The following is a 12,546-nucleotide window of genomic DNA, read 5'->3' on the forward strand; positions in this document are numbered from 1 at the left end:
AAATAAAAAATAAAAAAAATCTTCAAACAGGTGGGAAATTACATAAGAGATACAAGCAGAATTTGAAGAAAAGTACCTGACAGATGGGAAAATAGGTAATACCAAGAAATGAAATCCCTGTGCAAGCCATCTATAAAGCTATTTAGCTTTAAAAAAAGAATCATATTTACAAGCTTAAAAATGTTGTCATGTATTTTCCCACGGTTCCATATCAAAACAAAGCAAAAGTTAAAATCCACAAAATAGAAGATTGTTTTCTAAGTAATAACCTAAGATTTTTGGGATACAATACAGTATTCAGTCCTCTAACCATGCCATTTACACCTATTCAGAGTAAAGCATTAAGGGAAAAAAAAAAAAAAAAAAAAAAAAAGAAAAGCACTCTTCCAACAACTGTGGTCCCAGAAGAAGTTTCTGTTTCAAAGTAACTAACTTTCAGAAGAATAAAACGAAACCAAAATCAAAAGGGAAGTGGAGTAGGAGTCCGTTCCTGTCATCTTCTCTTCTGAAAAGAATGAAGAACATCATGTGTCAATGCACACCCAGGCTTTTCCAGATGCTTACTTTAAAGCACTCTCACAGCACACACCTGAGTGTAAATTAATACTATTTTCAACTTCCATGTGACACTCTTTTTTTTCCCAGCCTAAACCCAGTAGAAACACAGCTAAATTCAACTTTTCAAAGTGGCTTTATGTTTTAATGGAAATTTGATTGAAAATCAGAAGTGTCATTTTTGGTTTGAGAATGGGAATAGAAATTTCCAGCACAGGTATCTGACTTTCCTTGGAGTCACACACCTGTGAGAAGGACAGTTATCACATAAACCATATGTGACCTCAAGCCTACCACTTACTGTTCAACAAAACTAAAAACTGGCATGAAATACAGCTGCATAAATCACAACCCAGAAGTTTTACACCTCAGACTGAGACCCTAATGTCAGGTGAACATCCTCTTCTAAAGGGAGCCCTCGGGATTTTGGGGTACAACACCAGTGAAATGATGACAATTGGCAGGAGAAAGCCATGAAGGGCCATTATATCATGTGCATTCATTTCCACAAATCCTGTGTATGGTAAGATACCATAGTCAATTAGATTTAAATAGCTCCAAATCATGCCTTGCAAACACTAATGCCTCTCTGACAAGCTTTTAGTCAGTGTTCTGTCTACTGCTGCTTACTGTAAAGTTGAAAATATGCTTTCACCTGATGGATGAAAAAGCTTTAGTCAAGGATATTTTAAGCACAATCTCCATTTTCTTGGCACCTGAACTTGGATAAGCTTGACTATTGTTGCCAATTAGTTGATAATAAACATTTTAAAATAAATACTGTGCAGAGTATAATTTTTTTTCAGCAAAATCCACCAGGTGAATCCAGGCAAAATAATTTAGAAACCAGCTACAAACAAAAACATCAAGTTAAAGTTGAGTATCTCAGAATTAAACTAGTTCAATTTTGAATACCAATATTTCCGATGCCTTCAAAAAAAAAAGTGGTTTACATACACAAATCTGTGTCAGGTGATGTTTACAAAGTTAATCTAGTTGCACTCCAGCCTTCAAGCTGTTCCACATCACATGTCCTTTGGATTCCACCTCTCTAACACCCTTAGAAGGAGAGATACATTAAAACTGTGGACACTCAGTGGTGCTACTGCTCACAACAACACTGTTCCCATTGAAGTCCCATCACCAGGTAACATCAGATTTCAGGGAAACTCTCATGCTGATGGCTTTCAACATGCTCCTGAATTTCATCTTTTATGGCAAAGAAAAAGCTAATGGTATTTGCAAAACAATGAAACTACAAAACTCAACTGAAAAAAAAAAAAAAAATCAGTGTCTCCTTAAATTGTAAGAGTCTACTCTGAATAGATTTTTTTCATTGTGATTTTCAAATGCATAGAATGAATGATGCTACTAAATACATGGGAAAATCACTCTATCATTATAAACAGAGAGGAACTCAGCCTGTCGCCTTCAGTTCAGCAACTGAAGTCAAAGTGTCCAGCTCATGATATTTTGTATCACTCTGTCCTTTACACCATCTTAGAACACAGCTCTTCCTTTACAGCGTTTCACAGCAACCTCAACATTTTGAGTCAATGTTGCTTAACACTTCACTCACATTAGAGCCCAAACCCACAGATTCTGCACAACACCCACAGGAAAGCTACTGTGCAGTTCAGTACGCTAAAATCACCCCTCCACCAGAAGACAGAGCTCTGTGAGTGTTAGCAAGAGTCAGCACACCACCACAGCCACTCCAGAACACAGACTGGTGTACTAGCCTCAAATATTGAGGCAGGGAGGTGCAACTCTGCAGCCAAGAGATACTTTATCCACTTCTGAAAACTGGCATGGTAACAGAGCACAAAGGTGCTATGGATGGGATCATTCAAAAAAGAAGTTTCATGAAAATTTTCCACTAGTGGTCTGTAGAGCTCTTAGTTAATTGCAAGTTTTGAACGCCTACAGAAATCTGGCGATAAAAAACTGTAAACCTTGCAATACAATGAGAGAGTGCAAACCACAATGCTGGAAGAAGGCAACATTTTAGATGGGCACCACAGCACACTCTACAGCTGGTCCCAATTTAACCTGCAAGCTTAGCTGAGGTGTGCAGGCACAATACAGCTTATGATAACATCTATATTCAGCACAGTATTAATGTAAAGTATCATGGAAAAATCTGACACGTGCTGTTCAGAACACATCGTGTTGCCAAGGTAAGAGTTACAAGTGTTCACAAAAAACATCAAGAGATGGCATTCGTCAACCTGATGAAACGGGGAAAAGTATTTCCTTTTGCTTGGCACAAAGCCTGAGTTTGTACCTTTATTTGGCACAAAGCCTGAGTTTGTACTATCATGCAAGGTATGCTCTGCAGGAAGGCATCTCACCACCTCATCTTTCCTTCAGCCCCACAGCTTTAGCATTCTCTCCCTTTTTAAAATAATAAAAGAGATGAGCTTATAGAAAACTTTCAACTTGCATGGTTTTCCAAGCAACTAACTCCTGTGATTCACAGTATCACCTCTTCCCTATGAATTATGCTTGACCACCCATTAACCAGAACACTGTACATACCACAGTCCCAAAGGGAAGACAGGAAGCTTTTATCCCATATATCACACACTCAGCTCCCTGGCAGAAATCACACCTGAGTGACATTAGATTCACCTGACTAGTGAAACTGAATTTTCACTCCAGTCAAATATTTTCTATTCTTGGCAGGTGTTGACTTCTTTAACAGCACCACAACTGATAAAGTGCAATCATCAGCTAACAAAAGGCACCTTTATTTCATGATGTCAAAAGAAGACTGAACTCTACCCTGAATTCACAAAATCCTTTTGAAATACTTTATCACAACAGCCTCTCCTACATCACTCACCTTAGCTTGTGTTTTGAATAGTGATGTGGCACTGCTACCCCAGGCACAAATCAACAGGCCCCTGCTAAAACCTGAAATCTTTCAATTTAAAGGTGTCCATTTGCTGATTGAAGACCATCACATGGATAACTTGGTCATCAGGGTTTGATAGGCAAGTTTAATAACAAAGCCAGCTAAAAAAAACCCAAGCCAACAAGGAAACAACAACAAAAAAGACAAACCTAAAACCAACCAACCAAAAAAAACCCCAAACACCGGAACACCTGTACACACAACCCTTCACTGTGACTCAAGGCAACCTCCACCCATTTTAAAAGAATCACAGTGGTTCTCACAAGAGAAATAGAAAATGAAAGCCATGAGGATACTTTCATTTTCAGGAAAATCTGCTCCCACACCTGTGGCTTTTCTGCTCAAAGAAAGCAGAAAAGACTTTTCTCTCTCAGTCAGGTCCCAGCAACTCACACACACATTCCCCTCAGATTTTTGAGAGTTCTGTTTCCTAACAAGAACAGAAAATCAATTTAAAAAACAACAACAAATCATAACTAACTAAACAAAACTGAAAATTCAGGCCTTTAAAGGAATTTATTCCTACATGAAAGCATGTAAGTGAAGACACAATTGTTAAGCTTTTTGTTTACTTTTTATGCTTTTTGTTTACTTTTTATGGAATACCAGGAATGTCACATTTGACTCTTGGCCAGCTGGGAATTAAAAATCAGTACCTCCACTAGAGAAAGTGAAGAGCAATACTATTTTAATATATCTTTAGGCACCTCAATAATCCCCTTGTAACTGGCACTGCCAGCAATGGCTGTAAGGGGGTGACAGATGCAGCTCCTCAGACAACTCCTGGCACAGGTGAGTGTCAGAGACCTCCCTGCTGGTTCTGCAAAGATCTGGGCCCAGCCTGAAAAGGCATCCTCCATGTGCCCTGGGACCTCAGGTCGATTTACCAACCTGGACACTTGGTCCCCAGCACCTGTGATATCCCTCAACCTCACCATTCACATCACTGGAGCTATAGAGCCAGCTTCTCAAAGACCAAAAAAATGGGCTGTCAACTCTTGGATGGGTCCTTCAGCAAGGAAGTAGAGAAGATTTAGCCAGAAACAAAACAGAAACAGTCAGAAGCAGAACAGAAAGAGAAATTCCATCTTTTGTTCTACCTTTCATTTCTCTTCAGTTACTCAAGTCCACAGATACCAGCTGAACTCACAGAATTAAGGAGATGCCAGCCATAACATATCTTCTTTGGCACAAGAGTGTAAGGAAAGGCAGTTGTTCAATTATCCTTCCACTTATCTTTACAAAGTACTTATTAAAATGTTAAATAAGTTTCTTTTTAAAACACTGGTAATTTTTTTTTGACCTTTTCATAGAAGCTGATGGGTTTTACCATCTTTTGTAGCTGCTGTTCATAGAAGCTGTGAATACAGGGTTCTCCTAAAAATATTGGGGGGAGGAGGGAATGTGTGTTAAGGATTTATTACAGATATTTTAAAATAGTACTACAAAAGGTTACCAGGAAAATCAATACACTTTACACTTTCATATTCTGAAGCAGTATTTTTCTTTCAAGGTGTGGGCCGAACATATCTGAAGACATTATTTCAGACAAATTCTAATGCTAGGACTACACTTGTAAACTCCTGCAAACAAAATCAAAATTGTTACTGAATTTATGTGAAAGGTTTTCTGAAACCAAAAAAGTTTTTAACTGCTGTTAAAGGTTTCATAAAGGTGCTGATTCATGTCATATTATACCAATAAACACAACCCTCCAAGATTCAGCAAGCTTGCATAGGTACTAAACAGAAAAAAGACAAAAAGAACCCCAAAACTAACCACACACTCCTCCACCCATTCCCAACAAAATCCATTAGAACAGTCACAAAACCAGAAGGCATTTGGCAGACCAGTTTGACAAGGGCTCTCAAAATTACTTTGAATCACTGACCTTTGCACCTTGCTCTTTCAGAACTACCAGTAGGAATTTGTGTCAAAGGTGTAACTACAAGTATTACAAAGATTTTTGATATGAGCTTCTTAAATACAGAACAAGATGCACATATTTAACGGCATAACACCACAGTACTTCAGTAATGTTTGCAAATTACTCAGTAGTTGGTGCAAACACTTTCAATAAACCAGTGTTGTTATTCTGCTCTTTCTGGACAAAGAGGTACTGAAGCTCTGGCTACTAGCACTGGCAGCTGTAACCCCCCCATATTCAAGCCCTCCAAGCTTGCCTGTCACACAGTCCAAACACAGACAGCTCCCTTTTCATGGGGAGATGCAGAAACCATCCTCATTCCAGGACCCAGGGACCATTTCTCAGGTGCAGAGGGACACCTGCACGTTGGTCACAGGCAAGGGTGGCTCTGGCCTCGTGACGAGAGAGGGAGCCTGCAGCCTCTTGGATCTACCAGGCAACTCTGAACTTAACTCTCAAAATACAGAGCTTTTAAAGATTTGAATTTCAAATCCTTGAAAGGTTGTCACCTATTAAAATGGGAAAAAAAAAAAAAAAGAGTACATAGCTCCTAAGATACCTTCTTGTGTACCAGGTGCTCAGTAGATACTTGGCAATCACTTCCTGCCATTCAGAACTGCATCATGTCAATTGGTGCAGACAGATGACTCTATCATCCTCTGCAGGAAGCAGCTATTGCTTTTAGGGGAAAAAAAAAACCTCAGTGCCATATTATTAGCTAAATCTTTAAATAATAAGTATACCAACACCACAGAAGAAGCACACATGAACTAGCACAATTTTCACCTTTTTACCCCAAAAAACAGCGAGAGAGAAGAATTTAGTATCAAACCTTGCTTTAAGCCAGGCATCATTTCAAGTGGTAAAAATCCTTAAAAGTTTGTGCTTCTTTTAGAAAAAGAAAAATTAGCTGAGGTGACACAGCTCTATTTTACTACTAATCTACTATTCCTGAGATTACATTGCCAATGCACTGCTGAATCACAGGTCTGAAATAACAGTGGGTGTGGGAAACCAAAGGAGAGATAAAACAGCCTTTAAATCCATGTATCAACCAAATGTCAGGCTCTCTCCAGAAGCAGTAGAACTTGATAACACACATTGCTGAGAGGCCAGCTAAGTGCCACCAATTAAAACCCAGCTTCTTCAATCTGCCATTCCAAGATGACCATCACAGTAATTACCAGAGCTGATACAACGTTGAAACATGCTTAACCTCCCCACATTGTAACTTCCAGTTACCAGAAAAATCACCATTCACCCAGCCCCTGAACTCGCTGTGTAGGGGACACTGGCCAAGGGAAGGGTCTGCACAGTACATGGGCAGCCTGGGGAGATCTTCCTCCAGGAGGAAAATTGAGGTTCACAGGCATCAGCCACATAGGGCTGCCTAGATTATGTGAAATCCTGCAACACATGTGCCTTATTTCCTCAGCATCAAAATGCCTGACAAAAAAAAAAAAAAAAAAAAAAAAAGGACTGGACCGGACAGAAATGCAGATTGGACAAAACAAGAAGCTACTTTTTTTTTAACTTCGCATGTTGTTTACCTTTTTCACATGCTTTAATCTTACTGTGAACATTACCTATAACCTTCAGACACCGAACAATGTCATAGAAGCACACAAGGGCCATAAGCAACAAGAATAATTTGATTAATTATTTGCTTCAGGACATAATTTACAAGTTTTAACTAAGGGTCAAAATGACCAGTAGAGATGAAAGAAAAGCTTCTTTTGACCTGACGCAGCTGCTTTAACTACACAATAAACTAAAGATAGCTTCAGTGGGAAGCAGGCTGTTTGTAGTTACAGCATTTATTAATACAAACCTACATCTCCAAGTGCTGCTGAAGTTTGACACACGCTTCCTGTATGACAGTAAGAAAACATCTGATGAACAATGTTTGCAACCATGGCTCCGAATAAGGTATGCTGATGACTCAGGCATCTCTTGTAAACCCAATATATTTCTGCTTGTATGTGGTTTCTTCACATTAACAGAAAACAATTGTAACAAACTTTGAGGTCTCCAGAACAAACTCCCTTATTTGTGAACATTGGGCTTTTCTTCTTTCAAGGGAAAACAGTAAGTTATTGCTATGGTAGCCTCTCCACCTTTCATCCATCCATCAGCCCACTGGACCTTCACCGTTTGCCTTCTTACATGCAAATACCTGATCAATGTTAAAGTTTGTCATCCAATTACCTAGTCATTAGTCTCGCTAACAATGAGACACTCACTTTGGAGTCAAATAAAGCTTTTTTACAAAGTACTTTTAAGATTTGCCTTTCCCTCATTCCCTAAATGCATGCAATTAGGGATAAAACAGGTTAAAAGCAATTGCAGATAATAAAATAATCAGATAATTCAACAGAAACAATAATAAAAAAACCCTGCCATGAAAAAAACTTGATATTTTATTCAGTTTCTTTAGACACTTTAAAAGGTGACCAACACCCACCAATGCTGATTACAACTTCAGAATTATTGCTAGCTATATTTTTTACTGCAGCATGGATTACTTGGCATATACCACAATCAATCTTCAACCTCCTTTTGGGCTTATCCTCGATTTGAAACTCAAGTGAATCTGAACTACTGACCCGCAAGCAGTAGTTTAGCTGAAAACTAAGTATCCTTCTAGTTTAGTTGAAAACTAACATTACTACTCCAGGATTATTGTCAGAAAGCACAAATAGGCAGCACTGATCAGGGTCCAGAAGGCACTTCGTATCTGACGTGATAATTACGATATATTAAGTAAACCACAAGAGGTTTTGTAAAAGATAAACTTGCTCGCGAAAGTTGTCAGATGCACAGCAGCAACATCAGTTTTCAAACACAGCAGGCGCATGTAGCAGCAAATCTGCTGCGTTAACCTGCGAGCACACCCCAACTGAAAACACTGAGAGAGGAACAAAATCAGACCGTTCAGCCCTTGCCTGCCTTCCTGCTGAAGCCGCCAAAATCACGGCTAACTACTTCCAACTATGAGAGCAGTCCTCGGCCAGACACGCCCTCCCTCCAAACAAGCTTCTTAAATGCGAGCTCTACCACTTTAACCAATTATACCCTAATCAGCACATTCCCACTGTCCACTCTTACGGCTGCAGCCATTTAACTTCCACACCGACTATACCAAAGCACACATACCTTTATCCTCTTAGGAAGGCAGTACATGCCATTAAAACATTAATAAAAATCAGGAAAGAGGCAACAGCCATACCACTAGCCAGAAGAGTTGTGTTAACCTACAAGTTACCTTTAAAACATATTATTTTAAAAGCACTGCAATTTAATTTTAGACATTTCTCTTGACAGTTCAAGCGAAGGAAAGCTTTAGAAGGTATCCTTTTTATTCTTCTTTTGACAGAGAAACATTCTCCATCGAGTCCTGGCGCACAGTAAAAGCCTGATGAGCGCCGTCATTCCCTTAACCCCGTTCCATGATGCACGTTAGCACGAGTCCCTAAACCCGGCACTTTTTCACTCCAGCAGGAGCGCGTCACTCGCTGGAAATAGCGTTCACCTTTGGCAGGCGCGGATGCCGGCGCCGCAGGGTCACGCCGGGCATGTGCAGCATCTCCCCCCGGGCCCGCGGGGGGCTCGGCCGGGACTCGGCGCTCTCGCTGCCCGGCCCCGGTCCCGCCGCTCTGCCCGGCAGCCTGGAGCGCAACAGGCCCGCCCGGGGCCGCGGGCAGGAGCCGGGGCTGCCCGGGGTGACCCGGGGCCGGCCCGGCAGCCGCCCCCGCCGCGGCTCCGCGGCCGCCGGAGCGGCGGGGCCCAGGCGAGGCCGCGGCGCGGGGAAGGCCCGGGAGAAGCCGGGCGCGGGCGCGGGGAGGGACGGCGGGAGCCGGAGCGGGCGCGGCCGGGCCCGGGCGCGGCGGGGACGCGGAGCCGCTCCAGGCCGGGCCCCGCCGGGGACTCACCTTGGCGGCGCCGCCGGGCTGCAGCACGTTCTGCTCCACCGTCATGGCCCCCGCGCGGCTCCCGGCGGCGCCCCGGGCTCGGCGGGCGGCGGCGGCGCCGTGCGGCGGCAGCTGGGCCGGGCCCGGGCTGGGCGAGCGGGGCGGGAGGCGGGGCGGAGGGGGAGCCCGAGTCGCCGCCCGGCGCGGGGGGAGCGCGGCCGCGCTCCGGCCCCGCCGCCGCTCCCGGAGCGCCGCCCTCGGCCCGGCTGCGGCTCCCGGCGGCGCCGCCCCGCGCACCTGCCCCGGGCGCGGCCCCCGCCCGGCCCCTTCCCCGCCCTGTCACAGCGCCCGCCTCCATCTTGGCGGCTCCCGCCGGGCCCCGCCGCCCGCTCCTCCCGCGGGAGGGCTCCGCGTCCTTCGCCGGCTGCAGCGGCGGCCCCGGCGACGGCAAAGTTTGCCCCCGCCGCGGGGAAACAGAGCGGCTTACCGGTGCCGCTTTCCAGGGGATCGCCAGGGAATTTATGAGCCAGCGCTGTGGCTGCTCGTGGCCAGGGCAAACCGAATCGCCAAATGAATCACAGACCCAGGATCGCTCGGGTTGAAAGGGAGATCGCCCGCCGCAACCCCCCTGCCAAGGCAGGGTCACCCAGAGCAGGTGGTACAGGAACGTGTCCAAGTGGGTTTGGAATGTCTCCAGAGGAGACTCCACACCTTCCCTGGGCAGCTGCTCCAGTGCTCTGCCGTCCTCAACAGAAAAGAAAAAAAAAAAAAAAAAGTTATTCCTGCTGTTGATGTAGAAATTAGAAATTCTTGTGTTTTAGTTTATGGCCATTGCTACTTGCCCTGTTGTTGGGCCCCACCATCCTCTTGGCACCCACTTTGGAGATCTTTGTATGCATTAATACACAGAGGTCCCCTCTGTGTTCTCCAGACTAACCAGGCCCAGCTCTCCTCATAAGAGATGCTCCGGACCCTGCTCACCTTTGCAGCCTTTGCTGGACCCTCTCCAGGAGCTCCTTGAGGAGCCCAGAACCAGAAACAGTAATGGTGCATCCTGAAGTTGCAGGTCTTCCCTTTCCCTGAGGTTTGACTGGGTGAGCCGTGGTTTGACTGGATGGCATTCAGCATTCAAATTGTATGGCAATGTCATTAACATATGGGGGGGGGTAGCTGGTCTTGGCAGCCCACAGTGAATTTTGGCACCACAGATAAACAGTATTAGGGAAGAAATTGTCCTTCTGTCACCTTGCTCTGGGGTGTCAAGGAAACGGCAAGAAAGGATTCTGCTTTGGGCATCAGCACAAGCAGCACAAGACTCAGCTGGACAAAACACGTTTGCCCAGGAGCAGGTGAAGGGCAGCAGAGAAGCCCATCTCACATTTTGAATGCCTGCCCAGTGTATGGTACCAGTGTCCCTGTTCCACTTCCAAGGCTGGTGGAGCTCAGTCTGTAGGAAAAGCTGCAGAGAACAGCACAGTTCTGAGAGCCCCAAGTACCTAAAAAACATGAGCTGGGAGCCTAATGCTACAAAATTAATTGCAGCTATTGCTTGTCTGTCACACACAGCCTTTACAACTCTGTAATCCAGAGCCCTCCTCTCCCCACAGTAGAGTATGGATCTTTTTAAAACTGACATTATCAGGTAATAACATCACTGGAAGATCCTGGACTCTAAGGAAAACACAAGCACAACTCATGACAACTTGCAACCACTGCTTCATTTCATTGTAGATTCTGTGCAGGAGATGTTGCAATGTAATCAATATTTGCACTTCTCAGGTTTGTTGCCCATAGATTGTATCAGTTTTAATGTTTTGTTTTTTTTTTCCTTTTATGCTGCAACATGAAAGGAAATTTGTAAAATTTGTTTCCAAAGAATTTATTGTGCAAAAGACAAGAAAGTATGCAGATAATATAACGGGCTCAGAAATGGATTGCAAATTACTTTACTGGAGATAGGAAAGGAAAGTCTCTCTGCTCAGACTGATGGCTATATGTAAGAAAGACAACAGTAGCAGCTTGGGGTTTTTCTTAAAAAACTTTTCTGTAGTAGCTGTGAAGGAGTGATAGTCCAATTCCTCCGTCCTCTTCCAATATATAATCATGCTTTTTCTTATACATTTTTACAGCTTCTTCACCGTGTTTTTACATGTGCTATGTTCAGATAACTCCCATCACAACTATTATTTACATTATTTGAACATATTATAAACAAATTAGCATTTAAATAAAATACAGTTGTCTTGCAATATTTTTTTCAAGTGTTTTCACTGTTTTATTTAATAGCTTTCCTGTGTCCAAAAATAAAATGTTTCCAAAAAAGAAAGAAGAAATTGTACATTTTGTTCAATTCTTTTTAAATCAGGATAAAATGACAAAGCATCACCTTCCATTAAATTCCCTTCCCCAATAAAATTCATTTTTAAGGGCTCCAGCTTCCTAACTTTCTTTAATATAAAGGCTGAGCAATCTGATTCCAAAACAGGGATTTGCCATTTAAATACATAATCTGAACCAGAATCATGCAAATGAGGATTCTGTCATACCTACAGTGTTGCTGGGAACCAGAGGGAGCAGAGTTCCCTGTTCTGTTTTGCAGCTCAAGCTCTCTATGAAGTACATTGAGTACAAGCCTGGAATTCATACCTCATCAGTAAACACTAATGATTTTGTCAGGGCCACAGTTTAGGAGGAAAATATATATTTATATATATATGTGCATATTTTCACAGAAGTTTGTTAGGTTTCCCCATAGTTTCTCCTCACCTTTTAACAATATTGCAGGGTTTGGCTGCTACCAAACATGGTTTGGTTGTTAAACAGTTTGGTGACATGTTGCACAACCTGTGCCTCCAGCTGCTTGTTCCCCTGAGCAAGGCTCCCCCTCGTCTGCACCTCCTGCTCACCAGCGGTGCTGGAGAAGTGATTCACCTGAAACTCAGGCACAGACTCCCCTCCCCACTAAACTGGTTGTTTTCTTCTGCTAGATCAGTTCCCCAAAATGGTTCACTGACTGGCTGCAGGAACAGCTGGGCTGGCCCAGAAGAGAGGGTGACCCAGGCTCAGTGATGGTACCCATCAAGTTTCATTTCACCTATTTCTAAAATCAGTAAGTGATTGTGCCTTCCTGATCTGCACACTGCCAGTTGGAGGGAAAGCCTGTGCCTGCTCACAGGAATCCTTGTTTCCCCATTTTTGCAAAGAGCAGCCAAAACATCAGCCAACCACAAAAC

The 12,546-nt window shown here is 43.5% G+C and overlaps 1 protein-coding gene across 5 annotated transcripts in view; it reads right to left on the reverse strand.

Annotated features, from left to right (window-relative positions):
- USP25 (ubiquitin specific peptidase 25) overlaps nt 1-9,482 on the reverse strand; it is an 88,389-nt gene extending 78,907 nt beyond the window's left edge. For 2 of the 5 annotated variants that reach the window (XM_085589795.1, XM_085589784.1), the window contains exon 1: nt 8,935-9,003. In XM_085589795.1, the coding sequence (XP_085445921.1) occupies nt 8,935-8,988 (54 nt within the window). In that variant the 5' untranslated portion in view covers nt 8,989-9,003. Of the gene's footprint in view, nt 1-8,934; nt 9,004-9,334 lie in introns of those variants that run through there. The other 3 variants (XM_021532379.4, XM_021532380.4, XM_085589801.1) reach the window with 3 other exon arrangements.
- Between the last annotated feature and the right edge of the window lie 3,064 nt (nt 9,483-12,546).

The sequence above is a fragment of the Lonchura striata genome, chromosome 1 (assembly GCF_050655825.1).
Source record: "Lonchura striata isolate lonStrDom1 chromosome 1, ASM5065582v1, whole genome shotgun sequence".
Lineage (NCBI taxonomy): Eukaryota > Metazoa > Chordata > Aves > Passeriformes > Estrildidae > Lonchura > Lonchura striata.